We start from the raw sequence: 23,488 nt of genomic DNA on the forward strand, positions 1-23,488 counted from the left end.
GTTTTTTATTTTTTTGCATTTTTCTCTTCTTTTCTGTGACTTTACAATGTCCGACAACAGTCCCTACCTTCACTCATAAGTCCATAGGTTGCCCTTATCACAGCTATTAGCCATAGGTAACCTTTTACTATAGTTATCAGACCAATATTTTTGGGAAACTCTAAGACCAGTTCTAACCCTGCAACAACAACAATACTACTACTAATAATAAAAAAACACAAGCGCTTATCTAACGCACTTTTTTCTGCTTGAAATGTGGTTAAGCATAAAAAAACAAAAAAAACAAAAAAAAAAACCAAAACCAAAAAACAAAAAACCAACAGATACACTAGTACAACACAGCTCGTAAACCACGAAAATAATGGAGAAGGGCAGGGCAGAAATAAAAAACTGAGGCTGGGGTTAGACAATCAGCGGCCTCTGGAGGCTATCACGAAAGACGTCCTGTCGTGAAAGCTTTGAAGATGGTCTCTGCACCAAGAGATAGGGAAGAGATATACTACATACTGTACCAAGAGAATAGGTGAAGAGATATACTACATACTGTACCAAGAGATAGGTGAAGAGATATACTACATACTGTACCAAGAGATAGGAAGAGAATACTACAGACACTGGGGTTGAAGAGATAGTAGCACCACAGAGATTATCTACGCCAAGGATGTGAAGAGCTACAAACACATAAAGAGATCTACCCGAGAGGCTACATACGGAGATAGGCGGGCTACATGTTATAAGAGATACTGGCCGGAGGGTGAAGAGATAGTGAGGAGAGTACATCATCTCAGATTTCCAATGACCATGAAGGCAGCACATCGTGAACACTTTGTAGGGGAGGCGAGCCAGTGTGGTGCAGTTTAATGTCAGGTTGTTAATCTTGATTGTTTAGTTATCTACATGTCTTATCCAGCCCACACAATAGCAGTTTAAGGGGACATTTGAAATTGATTAAGCTTTTTAATGTTTTCTGTATTGTAAGTGAAAGACATCAATAACTTTTATATTTAGCTCTTAAATATATATTTTTTTTCAAAATATGAACTCTTGCAGCAGCATCAGTGTAGGAATGCAAAACTATGTAACTTCTAGAGCAGTTTGGTGTGTGAAAAACCTTTTTCTTTTATTGCAGAGGATAGACACATACAACAAAACTATTTTATACAGACTTTTATATACTAATATTATATGTTCTTGCAGTTTACAATTGTATACTTGTATACAGGAAATTCCATTCACGCACTCTCAAACTCAGCAAAAGAAAAATCGGCATGAGGTGTTTACAGTTTAAACATTTTATTGCATCACTCATGCACCATACTTGTCTGGAACTTTTCTGTTTGGAACTCACACGCACACTGCAGGTGAGACAATCCCTTTCCTCTTTCCGGAAATAAAGGAGGCCCATAATTATAACAAGGTGATCGAGGCTACTTACTCTTTAATGTACGAAAAAAGGCTCAGTGTGTATGTCATCACAATCATTTAATTAAAACGTAGAAAGTTTCTCTACATACAAAATGGTGTGGGTGGGAGAGAGCTGACTAACCATGCTAAACATCTAACACAAAAGATGTTTTCCTCGCTTGAAGAGGTCATCCTCGCATTTGGAACATGCACACTAAAAGTGATGACGTCACGTCATCGTCATGTCGTGTTGGTTGTAGATTTCCGCTTCCGGAATCTCGTATTTTCTCTCGATTTCCACCACCCCACAGTCCACTATCTTCACTGACCGTTTAGGTTTCCCGCTCATGTACGTATCCAGCTCTCCTAGTTTCCTCACCAGCTCCTGTGAGAGAGAGAGAGAGAGAAAAAAGAGATCATCACGATTTTTTAAATTTTTTTTTTTAAAACTTTGCTTCAATCAACAGACTGGTGTGAAGTTTTGCTGTGACACGGCTGGCTGAGGATAATTTAACGTGTTCTGATTGGCTAATTTTTGCAATAGGCAACTTCTGCTTCATGTTTTACGAATCTTACGAATGATTGTGGATGATGATGACGACAACGACAGTGATGAAGAGGAGTAAAAGGATAAAGTGCCCTCATACTGACCATCCCTCGCAGCACCTTGCCGAAGACCACGTGTTTGCCGTCCAGCCAGCGGCCGGCTGCAGCATGATGAAGAACTGCGAACCGTTGGTGTCGCGGCCGTAGTTGGCCATGGAACCCAGCCGGCCCCTCGGTGGCTGAGCCGGAAGTTCTCGTCCTGAAACTTCTCGCCGTATATACTTGTACCTGCGCAGACCAAGCCTCGTGTTTAGAGCATTTTCAAATATTTTCATAAAAATCAAGTCCATTAACAGCACACAACTTCATGCCCCACTTCCCTTTGTGCAAATGCACATCCAACCCCAAAATTATTTCCTTTGGTGTCCTTTCAGTGTGCTTTAAGCGTTTTCAGATTTGTTCATAGGATCAAGTGCATTTGAGCGGACATAATCCGAAAAAAAACTATTTTTGGTGACTATAGTATGAAATTTAATAGACAAGCAAGCAAATACACAAACACACAAACAAAACAAATAGATAATAGCAGCGTACCACTCTTTCCTTTCTGACCAGACACGTCTCCCATCTGGATGACAAAGTCCTTGACAATGCGATGTACAGGTGTGTCTTTGTAGGTGAGCAATTGCTGTCGAGACAGGTAAAAAAAAAAAAGATCTTGACAGTCATGTCTAGTCATTCGTTTTCACTTACACCTTAGGCCTCAAAATTTTGCACAGTACAGTCCCTATCTCTACAGGATTAGAACTTTTACACCATAAAAAACAAACCAACAGTCCGTGGAATGATTGCAGCTATCGTGTATGACGATGCTAAATGCGTTGGTGTGTGAGATGATGTGGATGAGAGAAAATTCAAAGAGCAGAGGCGGAACGTGAGGACAGCAGCTCAGAGGAAAAAGGAAGACAGACGAGAACAGCGATAAATAACTCTTCTAAAAATAGCCCAAAGAAGCCTTAGAAACGAGCTATCGGATGATGAGGACGATGACGAAGAAGAAAAACGTGAGCTGTAGGAACAATTGTTGCTTCGTGGCACTAACGGTATGCACGTGTTGGCCCCCATTTGGTGTCGACCGGCCTGTCAACCGGACACGTGACTCCATGAACCACGTGGCCACAGCTAACGCGACCTGCCACGATGGCGAACGACGGCAAGTGCAGGAGGAAAACAAAATAAATATCGATTCACTTGCAACGTCGACGATGTTAAAAACCTTTTCCACGTCCTTCGGAAGAGGGTGGACAGGGGTGAGGTAGGGTGTGCCGGGTCTTCGGCAATCCGTGGCTTTTGATATTTTTAAAATCTCACCAGCTGCTCCTTGCCTACCCCATCCCTCCACCTCCTCCCCAATTCTTGGCTCAAAATCAATCCCTCTGGGAAGTCCCTAACACACCTAATCCATCATCTTGAAAAAAAAAAGAAGTAAATTTTACAACTTTTTCGTTCCTTGTCGACCACAAACATATGTCGCCTCGGCTGGTCGATCCATCGATGGCGACATTTCGTCTCCCTTTTCGCTACTCTAGGAGGCTGGGGTGGTAGGGGAGAAGGAAGTCTTGGGGACACCAGCACAAAGTAGCTTCGATGTTTAGCATGTTACCGGATCGTTTGCACAAAACACGGATACCACGTGGACTGCACGCGCCCCGATAGTAGTTTTCAACGAGAACTCAGCGCTTCTCAGATGTATACACGTGGATGCGGTGTCTACGTGTATTTCCTGAGTTTGTCAAAGAGTGGCAGATTTACGGGCTGAATAAATGAATGTAACTGACGAAGCGAAGACTATGAGTTCAAAAATACAATCCTACCAAGAGTAACAATAATAGAAAAGTGTAAGACATTGCTGAACCTACTCGGCCTCGTCTGTAGCCCTTGGCCAAGGAGACGAAGTTGAGGCAAGTGATGGGAAGTATTTCCCCGAAGCAGCCAATGACGACCCGACCAACTTCGGGATCTTCATTAGGACGTAGGCCGCCAATCGAAATGTCGAAATAAACCTCATCGGTCACTACATATTTTAAGGGCCTGCAACAAAGAATGATATACTAACTAGAAACTGTTACATAATGAAAGTTTTCGAGCTGTCTTCTGTTTATATATGTATATAAAGTCTGATCTTTCTCTTGACTATAAGACTCTTTGATTATATCGCTAGTATTTGCTAATTCAAAATGCGAAAGTATCATTCAAATTTTAATTCTTAGTACTGTAATAATTATAACAATATAGTGGGGCAAGTCTGCACGCTGGTAAATGCTTACATTCTTTAAATATCCTTCATCTAAGTCATTGGATAATATTTCTTTAAACTGGTTTCTAATCTTGTCAAATTAAAATGTCAGGGTTAGTTGACAAGTAAGCATGACTATTCCCCCAAAGCCTTAACTATTGGCATTGTCCATGCCCACACACATACCTCCCAAAGGGAATGTTCTCCTCTGCCATACTCTTGGCTTGATTCAGATTGTACTCATCGTTGTCTAGCGAGTCTTTCTCTATCTTCTGCCCGTCCGCGTCGCCATGGTGACGCGACTAAAAGCACAAACGCCGCCATGGCGGCCCAGGTTCCTGACCCACGCATCTCTCCTTGGAGGTTCCTGTGCTGCTGCCTTTATTCCTTGAAAAGAATCGTCGTATGAGAAGAACAGACTTTATTCACATCATCGTCAAGAGGACGCGATCTTCCTTAAAAGAAGAAGAAGAAAAAAAAAAAAAAAATTAAAAAAAAGAGTGGGCGAGATGAATGAGGAACGTTGATGGTAGGACAATGAGACATGTTCTATTCACTGTTCGTTACACTCGGTGAGCTTCATGAAGATGGAAAAGCGTGGCGTGCGTGTATTTTCTAGGAAAAATGTATAGCACAATCAGCGGCAAAATAGAACATTTGTTTGTTTTACATCTACTGTTATAACATAGAAAAGCAAGAAGAAAAGAAATGAATGTAATCATTTAGTGCCACATTTAAACACATTATATGTCATAAGATTTACCAGGAACGCGTTTATCACATGTGTAAAGTCGTATCATTGTGTTGCAAAATCGCACGGTGTGAAAGAGCCTTTAGACAGATGTTTCGCTGACAATAATCCCAACAGGGCGAGAAGACATCAAAATTAGAGCAGAATCATTTCAATTTTTAAAGATGCGGATCGTGCAACCATTTTTTTTTCATAATTTTTTAAGTTAAAAATTGTCGATCTCGCTAATAAGGCAAAGTGAGCTATGCTGTATTGTCAGTTAAATTCTGGAAAAACCGCGAGCAGACGCCAAGCTTCGGATCTTTCCTGGCATGCGGCTGATTCTCTACTAATGCATCTTTATCAAAGACGAGAAGTTAGACGAATAAACATTGTATGAGTTACGAATGAGTGTAAAAACGTATATTAAACACCGTATCTATGTCAGTCACCAGGTAATCACTTCAGCTCTGAAACAAATCCGTAGTCAACAACGCTACTTAGGTCCCTGCAAGTCGGAGGTAAAAGTTGTGCAACCTCAACCATCTGCAGCCAAAAGTTGGAGCGTCTGAATGTTTATTAGACGACCTACGCAACCTTTCCGAACTTCAAAGTCAGTAACCCTGATTGTAAGTGCTAGAAAAGACATTTATCGTCGATGCAGATAAGTGTTTCTTCCTTACCTTGTGACGGAAATAACGATAGTTGACGACTGGCTCACCGAGCAGGATCAATGGAGAGCACGAGGTGAGCAGTCGAGTGATGTCGCCGTCTCTCGCCCCACGTCCTCAAAAAGTTCAGCGGTCTCCGCCGGCAGATGGCAGTGTGGGGTCAGACATTTGTTCGTTGGAGGCAGTTGACTCGTGTGATTTCTGCATCTGTCTCATCAATCGAAGTGACAAAGAAATGAAATGAAGGTCGCAGTCACGTTTTTTAAAAAGCAAAGTTGTAAAGTAAATCCAGAATTACCAGAAAATCGAAAAGCCTGTTGGTTTTTTTTTCCCTTGTTCTCCTGGGATTTGGTGGCGATGATGAGTAGTTACCGGCGTCCGAGTGGATGGAGAAGCGACCAGTATCATGGACTCGATATCCGAGTCCCCCACAGATTGACCATTGAGGTACCTGACCGCTGGGTAAGCTAGACACTGGCACCGCCCAGGACAGCCACAGTCTCAGAACCAGACGACCGAGATTGGCCCCCACCCACCTACTCTAACCCTCCTTACCCCTTTCATCCTCTCCCAATCAGTGCGCCGTCAGGTGGAAATATTTCTCCCACCCGGCATCAGCGATCAAGATGTTACTACACTGCCTTTTATTCGACCCACAAACCTTAAAAGATGAATCTGCAGTTACATAACATCAGCCACAGAGGGTCGGCATCATGTGGTTTGTTGTCGAAAGGGCAAACCACACACACACACCATGCACACAACTAAAAAATAATATTTACAAAACTAGAAATTCTTTCGTATTTTGCACATCTTCTCCCACACACCAGCACTGCATGCGCGCTCTGAGAATCAATATTTACACGAATCACACGCACAAAACAAGTGAACATCTCATCCATGTCAATGCTCAGATCCAGGAATATATTTTTCTTCAATATACACGTCGACAAATTTGTAAATTTAACAGTAATGAAGGTTTCCTTGACGGTTTCTGAACTATCATCAGCCTTGAACACCACGTACCGCATCTTCTCACACTGACTAGCTCGTTGAATGCTATCTTTAAAGCTAGTTTCCTGCACACCATATATAATTTTTTAACATATTACTGCTTGAGTGAGATGTTGGGACAAAGCTACAAGAAGTAACGAGCAGAGGGAAGAAACTAGACTGCCAGTACAGGAGAGATGGTTACAACGCACGTACGCGTGCAAGCTGTCGTACAAACCGGCAAACATTGCCCACAACAAAGAAAGCTCTGCACAGCTACCACCACCAGGATTATTTTATTCTCCAAGCTCTTTCAGAATAGCTGAGCGTCAGGTGGCAGTACAAAACTCAAAAAATTCTTCTTTGGGGTTTCTTCAGATTTTTAAGGGTCCTGTTCTTCGTTTGTTGAAAAATTGAAGTCCTCCGAACTTTTAATGCGTACTGTACGCAATTTTTGCGTAAGCAGAAGCCCTGACTAACGTGCTATTGTGTGAACATCATTCAGATTTTACTGATTTATTTAAAAGTGCAAGTTTGCTCCTCCCCACAAAAAAAGAAGCAAAGTATAAAGTATCCTGCAATTAAAGCAATACACTTAGGACACGTGACAGAAAAGCAATCCTGTCACAATCCTTCAATAAGATGGGATGCAAGCCGTCCTGTACTTAAAAAATGCCCTAGTTGGGTAATCTTTTACCAACAGTAATATGCATCACAATTATAACAATGACATTGCATCCTCATAATAATTTAATAAAATGAAAAGGGCATTATCTCTGCTGGAAGCAAGCCTAAGATCATCCGTGATGACGGTCTGCTCAACATAAAGAAAAATATACAATTTTTCTGTAGTACAATAGAATCTACAATTTATTACTACATCTTTACATAATTTTAAAATGTCTATTAGGCATATTTATGCTATGTACAATTTTGCATGAAAAAGTAAATAAAGTTAAAACTGGGGCATTTAAGGTATTTTACCTCTCGCCTCTATAATGTATATTTGAGTGACTGACATTCTGTGCAAAATGTGCCCATTGCAAAAAGAGAGTCAGCTCCCAACAAATACATCTCTATTAAGAACAATCTACCACTTTGCAACAATAATTACTTTTCTCTGAGCCTTTAAAATTATGTTATTCATCCGACATAATCTTTTTGAATTTTACAAGTTGTTCCGAAACATCCACTGGCACCTTAATGTCAGCATGGGCGTCACATCTACCCACCGCGGGGCAAGAGCAATAAAGGTGATTTCATCCTGAAAGTAATCCACCCTTGAGACCTTCCTCTGGTCATAAACTTGTATGTCATGCCTTAAACTTATTTATCTTCATGTATTAACTGCAAGGTTACTTCATAGCTTTTAGACTGATCACCGAGTTGAAGTGTCTAGAAATCAGTACAAATCTAGGCACAAAACAAGATGCGTAAGTAAAGAAAACACGGCAAGATCCACTGGCTATGATCAGGCTAGTCGCACAAGCGAGGCTCAAAGATGTAATACTTTTCGTGACTTTGGTCTTCCACTGGTTTGTGAACGTGGAGCATCCACAGGTGGTGTTGCTCCCGTGTCCTGCCTTCCAAACAAGATCGGCGATTTCATCAGATGCACAAGGCTAGAGGTGGAGACCACAGGTGAAAACTTCATGCTGGACTGAGCGCCTTTGATTCGTAAAGGTGTCAGCTTCCTCAAGCTGTCCTCCGCTCCGATTTCCTGTACTTTGCGGACTTCATCATGTCTGTCACTGTTGTCTGATGTCCGAGCATTGACGCTTGGTGATCTCTTCCTCTTTCGACGAAGTTCTGCATCTTCTGCGCCTTTAACACCAGCACGAACTTTGTCTGCGACCACGTTACTACCACGGTTGTGTATGTGGAGGGAGACGGGACTGGAAAATACTGGGGAAAGAGGAGCAATGCCACTGCTGTCTACCACACTGACATCAAACCCTTGGCTGCTGTTGCCGAAGCTTGGTTGGTGTTGTAAAGGTCCTCTCTCACTCCCGGCTGTGCTCTGGCTTTTAAAGTCTGGAGAGTGCATTCCTATGCTCCTCGAGCTTCGACTAGTCAATGGTGAAGCATCTGGCAGAAACGGATCGCTGCTGCTGGGTGAGCAGTCACTCGCAGAGTATTCAGCTGCATCAATTGATGTCACGGAAACCCTACCCTGCCGCTGGTAGCTACTATTGCCTGAAGACTCTTTCCCAAAGTTACGAATTTTTTTATTCTTTTTTGGCGATGAAACGTCTTCTGTCACAACGAAAGAAGATCCTTGCTTCTTTATCTTAAAAACCAAACGGTTATTTGTGCGAGGGACAGAACCTGCCGATCCCCTGTCAGCTGCATCTTTCCCTGGAGAGCCTTTGGTAAGAATCACTTCTGTTGGTGTTGACTTGCTAGTGCACTGGGAGGAAGGGCTGTCCACTGATTCCCCATTACCTGAAGATGAAGATGACATAGAGGATTTGCTGGAGTCACTTGCCCATCGTCGCTTTCGCCTCGGCCACTTGTCCAACAAATCTGTTGTATTCACAAGTCTCTTTCTCGCTGGCGATGGAGTATGCACTTCCCTCTTGCTCTTCGTGTCAAATGTCACGCGCGGAGATTTGCTTGGTGTCTGCGTCTGGGATGCGTTTCGTGTCTGATTCTTGTGAAACAAAGGCGAGTTTTTCAGAATAGATCTGGTAGGTGTTTTGGTGGGTGAGATAAAATCGTTACTGCGACTGTATTTGATGGGCGTCTTGACGGGAGATAAAGTGCAGCTGCTAGGAACCGTTCCTGCATCAGCACCAAGACTTTTACAAGCCATCGAAGACTTGGCTCTGGTAAACTTTGATGGGGTCTGAGGTTCCTTTCCAACTGCAGCTTCTCCAAGGGAAGATGGCAAAATGCCTTGTTGCGTGATTTTGACATACATCTGAGCATACATCTATGCTAGGGAGGTCTTTCCTGACTCTTCGTGTAGGAGAGACAAAATCAAGAATGCTGCTTTGCACTACAGGGCTTCTTTCCCGTCTGGATGTCTTTCTGCAGCCGGGAGCTGATCCCGAAACCACCTCCTGCACATCTCCATTTTCAGTCATTTCACAGCGTGACAGTCTTGCACTCACCCCATCCGATAAAGATGTCAGTTGTTTGGAACATTCCCTCTCCTGTTTCTCTGAGCTATTTTTTGTTAAACTTGATTCTGTTCTAGATGTGCTTGGCATGGTTGATCCTGCCAGCAAGAAATGTTTGGATCGAGTAATGGGTGAGCTCACATCTGACATGAAATTCTCACTGAGTCCGGAATGTAATTCAGCAACATTAGCTTTGCTGGGAGAGGTAAAGGCACTGCAGGATTGTCTTAAATTATGGCTTGAGGAATCTATTTGGAAGACTTCCTCTGGGGACTTTGCTATCCAACCGGCTCTCACAACACGCTTCCTCCTTGGTGTGATGCAAACCTTCTTGCCTTCTTTCCTTGGGGGTGTTTTCAAAAGAAGGGATGCGTCTTTATCTTTGACAGGGGAGGTAAAGCTCAGGGCAGACACGACCCTGGAGAGTTTGCTTTCAGGCATCACATCTCCATCATCTGACGAAAAGACGCTCAAGTCCTCCAGATGTTTGGAGCGTGTATTCTGGCTAGGAGTGGTGGGATCAGGCTTGACATGGCGAGGACGTGGGGGCGTGACCTGCCCAAAGGACGGGCTCTTGATAAGCTGTGCATGAAGGAAAGACTGCGCTTGGCGTGTTGGTGACATGATGCTCTTTTCACCAAGGAGTGCATCAGACAGGCGAGCTCCTCCCTTTCCTGACAACAGAAATAAAGGCAAAACTGAATGAAGTATTGCAATAACAAATAATAAAATTCAAGAACTAAAATAAACACACTACAGAAAGAAAGGGAATTGTTGGCTTCTGGTTGCATCCCAGCAAGAACACTGAATTTAAACTTGTATCAGATAATTTGCTTCCCTTTTTTGCTTCGATATTCTGCTTTAGTTATTTCTGACAATAATCTTCCACTCCACAAAAGAAACTTCTTGATATCCTTTAATTTCACAAATTTTGAAAACGCTAGGAATTTTAATATTCTCTTCAAAAGAAGTGGAAGCCAAATTCTCTCATTTCCCGACAAACAAGAAGCATGACTCATTCAGCAACATGCCTTGCAAAGGATGCCTTCTCCCAGCAATGCAGGCTGACAGCTCCTCAGCACGAACTAAGCTTCTAGAGCGATTCACATGACCAGCTGAGTAAAAGGCTTTGCGGAGAACTCTTCTGACAGGTTTGAACACAACTGGGCTTGTTTGAGTAGCTGAAAAAAAGACATTGGAAAAAGTAAGATGAAAGCATTATGTGCATCCTTAAATCTATGTATTTTCTTGACCTAAGCCCTTACAGAAAAAACTTAAATAGTAAGATGTATTGCTGCTAGATCACTAAAAGCACAACTTCAAATCAAGTGTTCAAACTCACCTTTCTCTACTTTGACTGCCAGATCTTCTTCTACACTTTGATGCTGTGTTGTTGCATCCCTGCATATTTGTTTTTGGTCTATGTGTGTATCATAGGGATATTTTATGTATTTTGTTTTGTAAAGCAAATTGCTTCCATTAGAAAGTACGGAAAATAAGCTATTAAAATATACTTTTATAATAATCATGCAGATTCCCACATACAAATAAGCAGCAGTGGAGAAAAAACCTTAATGGTAACCAAGTATTGGTGAAGTGAGGAGACCTCCAATGACACCTGCAAGAGCATCCCAGTCATTTGGCATGTGATCACCATTTGTACCTGAATGAAAGGTGCGTGTGTGCATGCACCTGTAAATGAGTGTAACTATGTAAATGCATGCCAAGCACACCTTCTTTGACAGGCGATTCCTCCACCACCTGCACGTTGGCAGCATCCTGGTTAGTTCGCTGGCGTTCCCTCTGCTGCTGTAGCCACACCGCTCGATTGTGCTGTTGTCTAGCTGGTGTCTCCACCACCAGTGGTCTTCTGCTACCTGCTTAAATACAAGAATATATATAGACAATAGCAACAGATAATATATATATATATCTTCAGTGCCTCTTCAACCAAATGATACCAAAACCATTACTATTCCTTCATACGTTCACCCCACACAACAATTAAGCAGTCATGCATCATTTAATGATGGAAATATATTCTGAAAATGTGTAGTTAGGTGATTTTGTGCCAGCATCATAGGGTGTGCTTAAACAAACATATTTTATCAAATATTACATACTACATATAAATGTAAGTGTGATACTTTGCTACAACTGACACCATGGTACGTTTGTTTACATCAAGATAATCACAATCATGTTGATGAGTTATGACAAATAAATGAGATTAAGACAGCTAATACCACGCACTAGACAACAGGAATTTTTCAGCTTCATTATATTATAGCATCATCATCATCATATATGCAGTCTATCATTGATCAAAACATCGTTATGTGACACATGACTATACATCATAGACTGAGTCATTTGTGTTTTTCTTCTCCTTTTTGTGTTTGTGGACTGGTCCTTTTTTGTTGCTTTGCAGTATGTTGTTTAGTTTGTTCAGCTTTGCTCCTTTAGTTTAGTTTATTCTTAGTTACTCTTTGAGGAGTATATGGCCGTTTGTGTTTGCATTATTTGTTGTCTTTCATTCAAAGAATGAAGGAATTTGGAATCTGAGCACTTGTTGGCTAGGTGTATTAATATTAGGTGTAGCTAGATCATAGTGTTTCACAAGAAAGAAAAGGAATAAATATGTGTTGAAACCAAACATCTTAGTTATATCTAGTATTCTTTTGTGAGTTATGCTGTTACACAGCCAGCGAAACAAATATAGCAATCACACACTTACTGTGTGGACTGGAGTCTGCTTTGGGCCCTTTTCTCCTTGGAGATGACCTGGTATTTTTAAGGCTGACAGATAAATCCTGCTTTTTGCCTTCATGCTTTTGTCCCCGCGCATTTTCAAACAGACTGCGACATGGACCTGTCTTTTTACCTATATATAAAAAAAAAAATTACCCCACACTCTTAAAGATTCAATCTGCAGCTTATAACCCAACTTGTTCATGTCTTCCCTCACTAATACATTTGTACTACTGAACTATTTACACTTCTCACCAGCATATACAAGTAGATAGTCCCTCTGCCACAAAATTGTATTTCCAGAAGATATGTTCTCAACCTGTTCGCATTACAGCTTCATTACCTTAGACCTGTGCCAGTCTTCACATTTATTTCTCTTTTCTGAAGTTCAGCCATGAAAATTAACAAAACTTCTGCAACGTACACACAGCCCATTTTCACTTACCTTTTCCTTTGTTCTTTAATGCTTTCTGTGCACCTTTCTCCTTAGAGTCTATTGGAACAATAATGGATACAGATGAAGAAAGAGATGCTTTAGTGTTAATAGTGTTTAATAAGAACATCATAGTTAAATGTAGTCCCCTGATCTATTTGGCCAATAAGGAGTGAGGTGTTAGAGACCACCATTGTTTAAGGATCATGCCCACCTCCTCTCCCTGGCTGCCTTTCCTTCCCCAATCCTGTAACTGATAAAGTTCTTGTTCAATAGCTGGAAATAGGATGCTGTACCAACAGACATAGAATCTTGGCCATCAACTTTCAACAGAACACATAGCCTTTGCTGAGCTGGGAATGTGGACAGGGAGACAAAATATAAGTACATGTTCAGCTTGTTACAAGCTACCAATATCCAGCTTTTAAAGTTTGTTTTTGACAAAGAGCTTTGTGGCCAGAGAAAAATGTACGAAAGGCACTACAAATGAAAGGGAGGCCACTTGCCATAAACAACCATAATGGCATGCAGCCATTGTTTTCTTTCATTAGACCAAGCAAAAAAAGTCAAAATCAAATGGTAAGATTATGATGATCAAGATAGTAGATACTATATACAATCGTTATCATCCCTGTTTGGTGATGAAGGCAGTTGTCCTGTACAATATATGTGATTATTAAAGATTTGTGTATGTATATACATCGACACGTTTTGTGAGCATGCATACGAGGGAATGAAGTCATGGTCTGTACTATTATCAGGAAAAGAAATTCCAGACTTTTTCAAGGACAAACTTCATTTTTCCAGTATGCATGGTCGTTCACAATCTCAGTGGAAAAAGCAGCCTACGAAGCTTCTTCAGTGATGATTAGACTTCATATTTTCATAAATTTCCCTGCTTTTGTTTGAATATATTTGACACAAAAAAAAAACAAAAAAAAAACAAAAAAAAAAACAAAAAAAAAAAAAAACAAAAAAAAACAAAACAAAACAAAAAAAAACAAAAAACCCCATTGTAGGACTGTAGAGACTGCTGTTCTATATTACTTATCCGACAATTGGTTATTAGTCTCATGAAAACTATATACATGTACCGACATGTAAAGACTGCAAATCACTGTTCAAAATATAGTGAGCTTGTAAGTTTTTTCATACCCATATGGAGTCTGCAAAGTGCCCATACTCATGTCTCACATGCACATGCACCTGACTACAAATACACAACTTACCTTTGTTTTCTGCTGTGGCTTGGCTTCTATCATGATCTGTCGCTTGGTACCCAACTCTGACAAACTGGGATGAGAACGAAGACTCCTGGATCTGCAAAAATATTTGCTGTTAAACTTTGGTATACAGCATGAATCCATTCATAGCCTAGCACAAAAGCCAAGAAAGGTTATGTGTGCTTGTTTAGTTCACTATAAAATGTTGTATAATATTCAAATACTTTTGAAAGGAGGTATATTAGAGAGAGAGAGAGAGAGAGAGAGGAATTTAAAAAAAACCCCAAAAAACCAAAAAAAAAACAAACAACCAAACTAACCTGCGTGATTGTGAGCTTTGTGATTGGGTACCATCAAGATGGGAACAGTTGAGGTCATTACTGAGGTGGCTACTAACAGAAAGTGCTTCTTGGGTCACACTGGAAACTGTGGTTGGGGATCCAAACCCTGCTAGAGATGGAGGCAATGGCTGCATGAGCTCATCGTATATGCTGACCAGCATCTGGGGCACCGAAGAGGCGTAGCTGGACAACACAAAGTAAGTTGTGAATAAAAAAGTCAAGCTTTCAATGAGTAGTCTGCCTGTAGCTGGACAGCACACAGCGATTTGTGAATGAAGAAATGTCGAGCTTACAATGAGTACTCTGTCCCATAAACTTGCTATTTAGAATGATCATTCATGCAAAAGGGTATTTACAAAGATGTGCTTTTATTCATGTTAAATTTACAATTTGATAACAAATAACAAAATAATTTTTTCCCTAAACCCATCAATTTTTCCCCTTGACTATTTGCGGAGAAAGCTTTCAAAAAAGAGACAATGTATATACTTGGCAGCAATTGTTGTGTTCAAAAACTGGGAGACTTCACTCGTATCTGTTATAAACACCAGTGCACGCAGGAAATTCAGGATCTGTCACAATTTCAAAGAAAAATCTCTGATTTAAATGGAAAAGGAATTTTTTCCTATCATAAAAGGAAATATCTCCTCAGTTAAAATTAGTTTTAATAAGGTTATAAATGTATACTAAGTGTTATCCCCCTCAATCCAGTAAACATAGCATGATCATTACAGTAGCCAAGAATGCTACCAGCCAAGTAATAAACCAAGATGAACAGCTCTGACCCTGTAACTCAGGTGGTGTTCTTGGTCTGCTGGTCACCTTGATATAGCTCCCTTTTAGTGAGTGTTGCATTCTTGGTGGTTCAGTGGCCACTGGTTAGCACCTGTCACCAATACAATGAGGGTTGCTGCCCTGGATTCAGATCTCATCTTGGGCACTCTATTCTTTCTCTGCATATGGCATCTATTTACAGCACTTCTTTGCTGTGATATAGCCTTAGCTGCTGGCTCAGTGTAAAACCCAAATCCCGCCTCTTCCCCTGTCAAAAACTTAGTGTCACTTTCCTGTTCCTAATTTCACTTTAGGAAAAAAAAAATCCCTTTTATTATTATTACTTTCATTTTTGTTTACTTCTGACTATTTACTAAATCATAAAGAGGAGGAGGGAGGAAAGTGAACATTGGAGACTATACATGGCATTGTTCCAAGTTAAGATGGAGAATCAAGATGGAGTGACATGCTAGTAAGGGATGGTAAACATTGATGCCTCTTGCACTCTAAGCTAGATGAACATAGCTGATCCACGGATACTGATGCTAAAACCACATCACCTGCTCAGTGAAGTGTTAGTTGTAGGCTGTTCTTTCGTTCTCAATGCCTTGGATATAGTGTATCTTTGTCTTAAGAGGTCTTAAGCAACGGTTTTTGATTAAAAAGTACCATTGAACACCAGAAGGGGGCTGTGTCAGGACTAGTGATGGAAAGACCTATGGCTCCACCCTCATTTACAGAGTCATAGTTATTCTTTCTGGGGTTGGTAGTGTCCCTAGCTACAAAAATGACCATGCTTTGTTGACTCAGTCAAGAAGGATAGACGCTTAACATGCATTTCTAATTGAAATAAAACACCTTTTTCTTTTGCCAGCACAAATAAATCTTTCAAGTACATTATTTTCCCTTGAGGTTTACCAAATGGAATATTAGAGAATATTGTAGGCACATTGCTATAATTAAATGTTTTCTATGCAATAAACTTTGCAAAGGCTGAGTTACAAAAAAATGAGTAAAATGAAATGAGATTCATCTGCATTCTGACCTCATTTGTAGTTTGGTCTGTTCGAGAGCTGTCCAGACTAGCACAAATGGACTCCAACTCAAGCCGCAGCAAAACCTGTAGCTTGTACCTGGGAAATATAATAACCAATAGTGATATCTGCCCCATCCAAGGCTTACTTTCATATTTTCTTTGATTCAAAAACAGTGGAAAAAAATTAAAAAGTAGAAATACTTGCTCAGATCTTAGCTTACTCAGTAATTTTTTTCTTGTTGTCTTCTTGTGATGTCAGACTCTCATAGTGTGCTTTTAAGTCTAAGGATGACTTCAAAAGCTTTTGACGGAGAAGTTCAACTGTGGTTTCCTGAAACACCAAAAATATTTAGCTAATTGACAATCAATATTAACAAAAAAAAAATCTGCACAGTCTTGATTAATATGAACAAAGTACATTTAGCCCCTCACCTGCTATTATTCTCACCTGTGGGCAAGATGAAGCCACACCCTGTGACATGAAGTGAAGAGTGACTGTTACTAAGGTTTGCATGGTGGTCTCCAGGCCAACCCCACTTGACACAGTGCTAACGTACTGCTCTTGAATATACTTTTCTAAATCGTGAACAGTCTTCAAGTCTGCAAAGAAATGTCTAAAACTATCACTCATTCATCGCCATGAGATAGCCTCAGTTACTGACATGACATAACACACCAACTAACCAATTAACTGTCACTCATTCACATCCAAAAACATTGCTTCTAGGCTAAGGCAGTAGCCCTTTGACCTCTACGGTGGCAGGAGGCACAACTGACTAATGGTGGCCTCTCCTTAACTTTATAAGCAGGTGTGTATGCTGCAAGTTTGTGAACAAATGAGAAAGTGAGTTTGGATTTCTTTTTAATCCATACAGTGGCGACTGTGTGTGAGGTGCTTGTAGAAATAATGGTGGCTATCATTTGGAAAATAAATTATTTTCAACAAGAGCTCTGCAAAATGACGGTGCTTCTTTGATGTATGTCCACCGAGCCAGTTTACAATAATTTTGTTAATGAAAAAATAAAATAAAAGACCAAATAACGTACCAATGTTATCGAAATCTCCAACATCCTGACGTTGAGAGGCACTCATAAAACCAGGTGTGCATCCGTCAACCTCATCAAGCTTCTGTTTAGCCTTGCTGACCATCAGTCGGCCACGTGCCAGAAGAGAATTCTGTCGCTTAAGGCTGTTTTGACCTTCTGATCCACTGGTGCTGTCCCCAGAGAAGTGAGTGCGGTCCCCTGCACTTTGGGCAGATTGTGGGGTGATGGTGACACTGGCAGCAGAAGTGCAGTGTTGTGGCAAGAGTGGAAATGACAAAGCCTTATTTTCTTTGCAGTATGCATCCTGTAGTCTTTGCAAGGTACTTTTTTCAACATCAGAGAGGTTTTCCATTTCATCTAGCCTGTCAAAGAAACAAAAACTTATAATACTATTTCATCCTGTGCAGAAAGAATTGTGAATTCACCTAATAACTAACCTTTTGTGATGTTGGGGGAGTGGGGAATAGCACAAGACTAGTAGTGTTTACCACATAGCTGACAGTTTTCCAGAACTAACCTGGTACCATGCCTGTCCAGGAAGCTTTGGAAGTGTGGAAAGCTGCCAGGTTGATGCCATGGATCCAACAAACCAGGCCAGAACCATGTTGTGCAGTTCTCACCCAAACCTGTTTAAACAAAGTAGCATGTCATACTTATTTACAGATGTCAGTAGATGTTATAACCATAATCAACAGTGTGCTGTTGGGAGTTTGGATTTTTCTTTTAATACATGCAGTGGCGACGTTGTGTGAGGTGCTTGTAGAGATAATGGTGGATATCATTGCTGTCTTTGTGCAAACAACAATAATTAAAAAAAGTGTTTTGTTGCTTTTGAAAGGGGGTTGGGTGTGAGGAAACTTAAACCAAAGTGACAGTACCCCTCAAAGTGACAGTATTTGCCCATCAAAGAACTCACTGTGCTTTTTGTCTACTTCTCCTGGCTGATGGCAGCCTATAGCTACTACAGCCTTCTGCAAAAACTCATGAAGTGAAGCTGAAAAATGTGATGTTTTGGTGTCAGCATTCTCTTCTGCAGATTGCTGGAAAGGTCATAATCTTCTCAAGTTTAAGCGTAGGTGCAAAAGAAAGCAAGGTGAGCTGGGCCGTCATGGATGAAACAGCCTCCAGGACAGCCAGGTAAGGCATGGTCGTGTCCCCTGCATACATTGTCAGGATCTGGATGGTGCAAGCCATGAAAATTTAAAAAAAAAAAAAAAAAAAAAAGAAGAAGAAAAATTCATAAGTAATCAGATATAGTAAGAAAAAAGTTCTTTGCAAAGTCATGATCTGTTCTGGTTTGTCACAGCCTTACCACATATTTTACAAACAAAATTTTCAAAATATTCAGGCACTTTAAAAAAATATAGGGACATACATGGCAAACTTGAGACATAGGTGGTGACACATAAAAAAAACTGACTGCTCGGAACGGTTAAATTAATTGCAATAATGAACTGTAACTGGCAACTACAAAGGAAGTAATTCATGCATTTTTCTTTCCCTCAAGTATGAATGAAGTATGCACATATTTTCTCTCATTGTATGCTCATTCCATCTGTAAGTTCCTTACCAAACTCTGCTGACGTTGATGAATTGCTTCTACAAGGCAAAGGAAGGTCTGGTATGATGAGGCCTCATGTTTCTGGGCCTCGCAGATAAAGCTGTCTCTGATGTTACTGCTTAACATTCGAACGTGGGCTCGCTTCATGCATGCCTTTATTTTAAAGACCACATCTATATGAGGCATCATGGAGCTAGGTGGTGTCCCAGCTGATGCAAGGTGCCAGAAGGGTTCACTGAAAACATACAAAAATAACATCATAAAGATAAACGCTGCATAGCTGATATCAGTAAAACAAAGGGTAAAGTTTAAGTATCCTTTGGTTGCTTTCACCCTTCCCTGAAAAATCAGGAACCCATTCACTTTTGGAAAGAAAATGGTAATTTTTCAGTGACTTGCCAAGGAGCCACAAACCTTCGACTCTGAAGTTTACTAGTCACATGGAAAAGGAGCCTTCCCAAAATACATGGCAAACAAACCCAACAAATTAAAACACAACAAGGCTGACTGATTTTCTGATGTTTGCAAGGACCTTGTTAGTTTTTGTAATAGGCTCAAACATTACTTTGATCTGAGATATAAGACAAATAAACTTCTAAACACTCTCCATCAAATCATAAAGTTGTAAAAGTTATTAGCATTAGCTTCAAGCTCTTGAACTGGATGTGGCCATCAGTGAGGTCTAAAGTATAAATTAAGGTCATGTGCTTCTCTTTTTAAAAAAAAAAGCAGAATTTGTAACTAATAACAATGGCATGTTTTATTAGATTTTATGTTTACGTTTGATTTGGGTTAGCCTTGAAATAAATAAATAAAAAAACCTTACCTTTCATCATCTTTCAGAACTGGTATGAGTTTTAAATCAACATGCTGAAGTGCTTCACATTCTGTAAAAATTGTACATAAAAAATTAATTCTTAAAACCAAATACATAATCCAGATTTACATATTTGTGTAGTAGCTTGTCTATGAATGTTTCTTGGAGTCAGTGCAATGAACTGATTTGTTGCACAGTCTTATATTTATACACCAGTCATCACTGTACATTGTTCAAACACATACAAGCACACAATCATATGTGATTAACAATTTTAACTTGTTAATTTATACAACCCTTTCAGAAACATCTTACCATGAACATCTGCATTACAGGTGTGTGTCCGATGGAACATGCATATGCAACAGTTATAGCTAGAACTAGGTGCAATATAAGCACTATTACATTTGAAAACAATGCAGAAAAATAATAAATACTGCACACCTTTATCCATAATATGGAGAGACACTTTGCTTAAAAAATTAGTATTCATTATAGAAGGATCCTTATAACATGGTAATAAGGACTTAGTTCTGGTAGTTGAAGACTTCAAAGACATCAAGCTGTGACACAGAGATGAGCGAGCAAAGCTTGATGCCACCATGCTAATGTCAGGCCGACTTTGTTGAGTTTTGCTCCGTGCTGATTTGTTGTTGGAAAATACCTGACTGAAGGCAGGTGCAGCGAGAGATGGCGGCGTGACGAGTGATTCAAAAAGCAAGAGACTACCTCCCAAAGTTTTCAGTGACTGCTGAACAATGTCCAGACTCTTCATGTCTGGTTCTTCCTGATAACAGAAAAAGGGATATTTTCTAAGTTAATACTAAAAACTCACAATAATCGGCAAGTCATATCTTGTTGGTCATCGCAAAAAAAAAAAAACAAATAAAAATTTGCTTTATTTTTTAACAGTGATAGTTGTAGCTTCTGTCAACATTATTAAAAAAGTCAGCTGCTAACTTTCTTTACCTAAACTGACATTTGAAGTATAGTAATCCCTTGCCACTTCGTGCCTCACCTTTCATGGTTTCAGTATTTCGCGGTTTTTTTTTTATATGAAATTAATAGGAAAAATGATTTGCAGATCTACGCTTCTTCGTGAATTTTCTGTGAAATTTAATCAGTGGAAATACATATATAAATTTTTAGATGCAAAAAGCTCAAAGTGTACAAAATATATTACTAATATTAATTCTAACAATAAAGAAATATTACAAATAATAAAATTAATGTGAATTACAGCAAATAGCGTATGTATTTACTCTGAAACGAGAACCAGCATCTCTGGCCTGAGACGCTGTGCCCCTACTCATAATTGTAAACAACAGTGTGGGAATGGTTAGGAACGAAATAGGAATGGTTTATGTAGCATAAAAGTATGGGGGAGGGTTTATAAAGCCTCAATAAAGTGTATAAATGCATAAATAGATACACTGTTTCTATTTTGCAGATTTTTCGGTTATTGCTGGTGGTTCTGGAACGCATCGATAAATGAGGGATTACTGTATACAACTTTTACTAGCACTGAAAATGATGTATCAGACTATTATAATGATATTAAAACAATAAAAGCATGCAATGAAATTTTACAGAAAAAAGTAATGAATCTATTTAGCGTACAAATATCTGATGTTATAATATGCATTTTATTGTAGCGATAGTCGTAGAATCTGAAAATCTGCAAGCAGGTGTATCTGGAAGGTTAAAGTAACACTTACGAGGCCTTCAGCTTGATGATACCGTCCAATATCAACCCAGAAGAGCTGAATTCCTCTTTGGATGCAAAATTCCTTTTTAAGTGCCGGGGACATGAAAGAATCTATAAAGATATCAGCATCCATCACGACTTTATTTGCAAAATATCGCAAGGCCTTTTTGTCACAAGGAATGAGGCTAAACAGAAACGACAGATTTCTGTTCTTGGCATTCTGTTCGGCCATTCCTTTTCTTGTTTTTACTGGTGATCCAAAATCTGGCGTCTCCCATTGAAAATCGTGAATCGCTTCTGTGAGAGTTTTTGCAAGGTATCTGGCCGGATAACAAGCACCTCTCGATTCGGGTTTTACCTTTGTTCTGTGCTCCGACAAAACTTGTTTAAAATCCCTTTCAAACTCTTCAAAATATCTCATTTTGAAATCTCGAAATCTCACTGAGCGTGACACATCCCAGTTTTTCTGTCCCTGAGTGCTAAAAAATTTATAACCCCATTTAAGATTATACTTCTTTTGTTGTTTTCCTGGCACAGATGTTTGAGACTTGAGGAAAGACAACACACGAAGGATGTAAAGAGAAATTGCTTCATCCCATTTTGCCTCTGGATCTTTCAGAGCCGACACGTCGATTAGAAACACACTTTGTACATCGGATGATCCAGCAGCCATGGTAAATCATTCAACAAAAACCTTCATTCTGGGACATAGGCAATCTCTTTATTGCCTGCACTATGCAGTTTGATTTTCGCGCTGCCATTTTGAACGATCGATCCCATACTACATTTCGTTTCCGGAAGACCCTCCCCCCATCCTTGCCAACTTTCGATTTTGTACCCGGCAACTTTTTGTCCTTTGTTATTTTAGTCATGCAAAGCTAGACTGAAACAGACATAAACTATTGATTTTTAAAATTCTGTTATCAAATGTAATAATAACTCTGATAAGTCTATTCTTCATTTTCTGCACAATTTGTGTCAGCACAAACATTATTTTTACTAGTAGCAGACGACAGAGAACAACGTCACAATAGGTCTTTTGCCAGAGGAAGATTTGATCAACTGTGTGAAATCAATTTTATTTAATTTATTGAGATTCGTGTTTCTCCTTGCTATTTCACGTTAGAGGAATTAAGAACTAATGTAAAATGAGTCTTTTTGAGAGTAATTTTGACCCCTCGGTCATGACTTTAAAGAGACTAAATAGCGGTAGATGTGATTGCTTCCCTTTGACCATCATAGAACATCGTGCAAACTTTTCGTGGTCATGACTTCGAAGTGTCTTTTTGAAAACGAAAATGGAATTAGCGGTTGTTCCGTGCCGTGATTCAATCAATTATGTGATTTATTCATAAACTAGAGATGGCACGCCCCTTGCGCCAAGCCATGGTTGTTGGTTTCAGCAAGGATGCGTAGATATGTGAGCACGAGAAAAGAATTTCAAGAGAAAAACCTCACCATAAAACAGAAAACAATCTCCTGAATGACAAGAATAATTTCCTAAACGGTCCATTGTCTCTAAAGCCAAAAGGGCACCAAAACTGTATTGGTCAATTGATACGCAGAATCCCCTAATAGATGGAAAGCTGGAAACAGCGGATTTATCTTGTAATTAATTAAAAATTGGGCTTTGACGAAAAACCCGTGCATCGTGCACAGAACCTGGCCATCCCGCACTAACATCCCAAAAGAGAAGAGATTTGTTGCAGATAGTTTGTTACAGGAAATGTCCAAAGACAGTCATCCCGTCATTCAAATACTCCCTTCTTTTATACATGAAATGCATGCAGTTCCTTACAGGAAATCTCCAAAGTTTCAATAAATCATCGAACGCCATATTCTCTTCAAACTACCCCACTATCCACCCGTCTTCACGTCACAGACCCCCTATTAGTACAATACTGAGAACAATTTTCCACATAATATACTTGCACGTTACTGACCCTCACAACGCGACAGTTCCTCATTGACTCTCCTCACTATCTTCTTCTCAGTATGACCCCTTTCCCTTCTCGCTCACTATGGACAGCAC

The 23,488-nt window shown here is 40.0% G+C and overlaps 2 protein-coding genes across 3 annotated transcripts; both read right to left on the reverse strand.

The window, feature by feature from the left end:
- Window positions 1–1,281: 1,281 nt before the first annotated feature.
- LOC112554692 (peptidyl-prolyl cis-trans isomerase B-like) lies at window positions 1,282–5,864 on the reverse strand. The gene is given in 8 exon segments (XM_025222645.1): window positions 1,282–1,789; window positions 2,056–2,111; window positions 2,114–2,170; window positions 2,173–2,238; window positions 2,545–2,638; window positions 3,870–4,041; window positions 4,433–4,633; window positions 5,660–5,864. Coding segments are annotated over 7 exon segments (630 nt in total). The 5' UTR covers window positions 4,462–4,633; window positions 5,660–5,864; the 3' UTR covers window positions 1,282–1,633.
- Window positions 5,865–9,294: 3,430 nt separating this feature from the next.
- Window positions 9,295–22,248, reverse strand: LOC112554579. Of its 2 annotated transcripts, none has more exons than XM_025222419.1 (18): window positions 21,467–22,248; window positions 20,193–20,535; window positions 19,758–19,818; window positions 18,941–19,166; window positions 18,287–18,546; window positions 17,888–17,996; window positions 17,371–17,732; window positions 16,772–16,923; window positions 16,545–16,654; window positions 16,333–16,420; window positions 15,003–15,085; window positions 14,493–14,696; window positions 14,180–14,269; window positions 12,962–13,014; window positions 12,503–12,649; window positions 11,499–11,642; window positions 10,797–10,946; window positions 9,295–10,439 (listed from the first exon to the last, which is right to left on the reverse strand). In XM_025222419.1, exons 7-18 carry the CDS (start codon window positions 17,720–17,722, stop codon window positions 9,445–9,447), a joined length of 2,568 nt encoding a protein of 855 aa, XP_025078204.1. In that variant the 5' UTR covers window positions 17,723–17,732; window positions 17,888–17,996; window positions 18,287–18,546; window positions 18,941–19,166; window positions 19,758–19,818; window positions 20,193–20,535; window positions 21,467–22,248; the 3' UTR covers window positions 9,295–9,444. The 2 variants fall into 2 exon arrangements, with proteins under 2 accessions (XP_025078204.1, XP_025078203.1); XM_025222418.1 differs by having other exon boundaries at window positions 11,499–11,645; window positions 12,962–13,013; window positions 14,179–14,269.
- Window positions 22,249–23,488: the final 1,240 nt, after the last annotated feature.

Source organism: Pomacea canaliculata, linkage group LG13 (genome assembly GCF_003073045.1).
Source record: "Pomacea canaliculata isolate SZHN2017 linkage group LG13, ASM307304v1, whole genome shotgun sequence".
In the NCBI taxonomy this organism is placed as follows: Eukaryota; Metazoa; Mollusca; class Gastropoda; order Architaenioglossa; family Ampullariidae; genus Pomacea; species Pomacea canaliculata.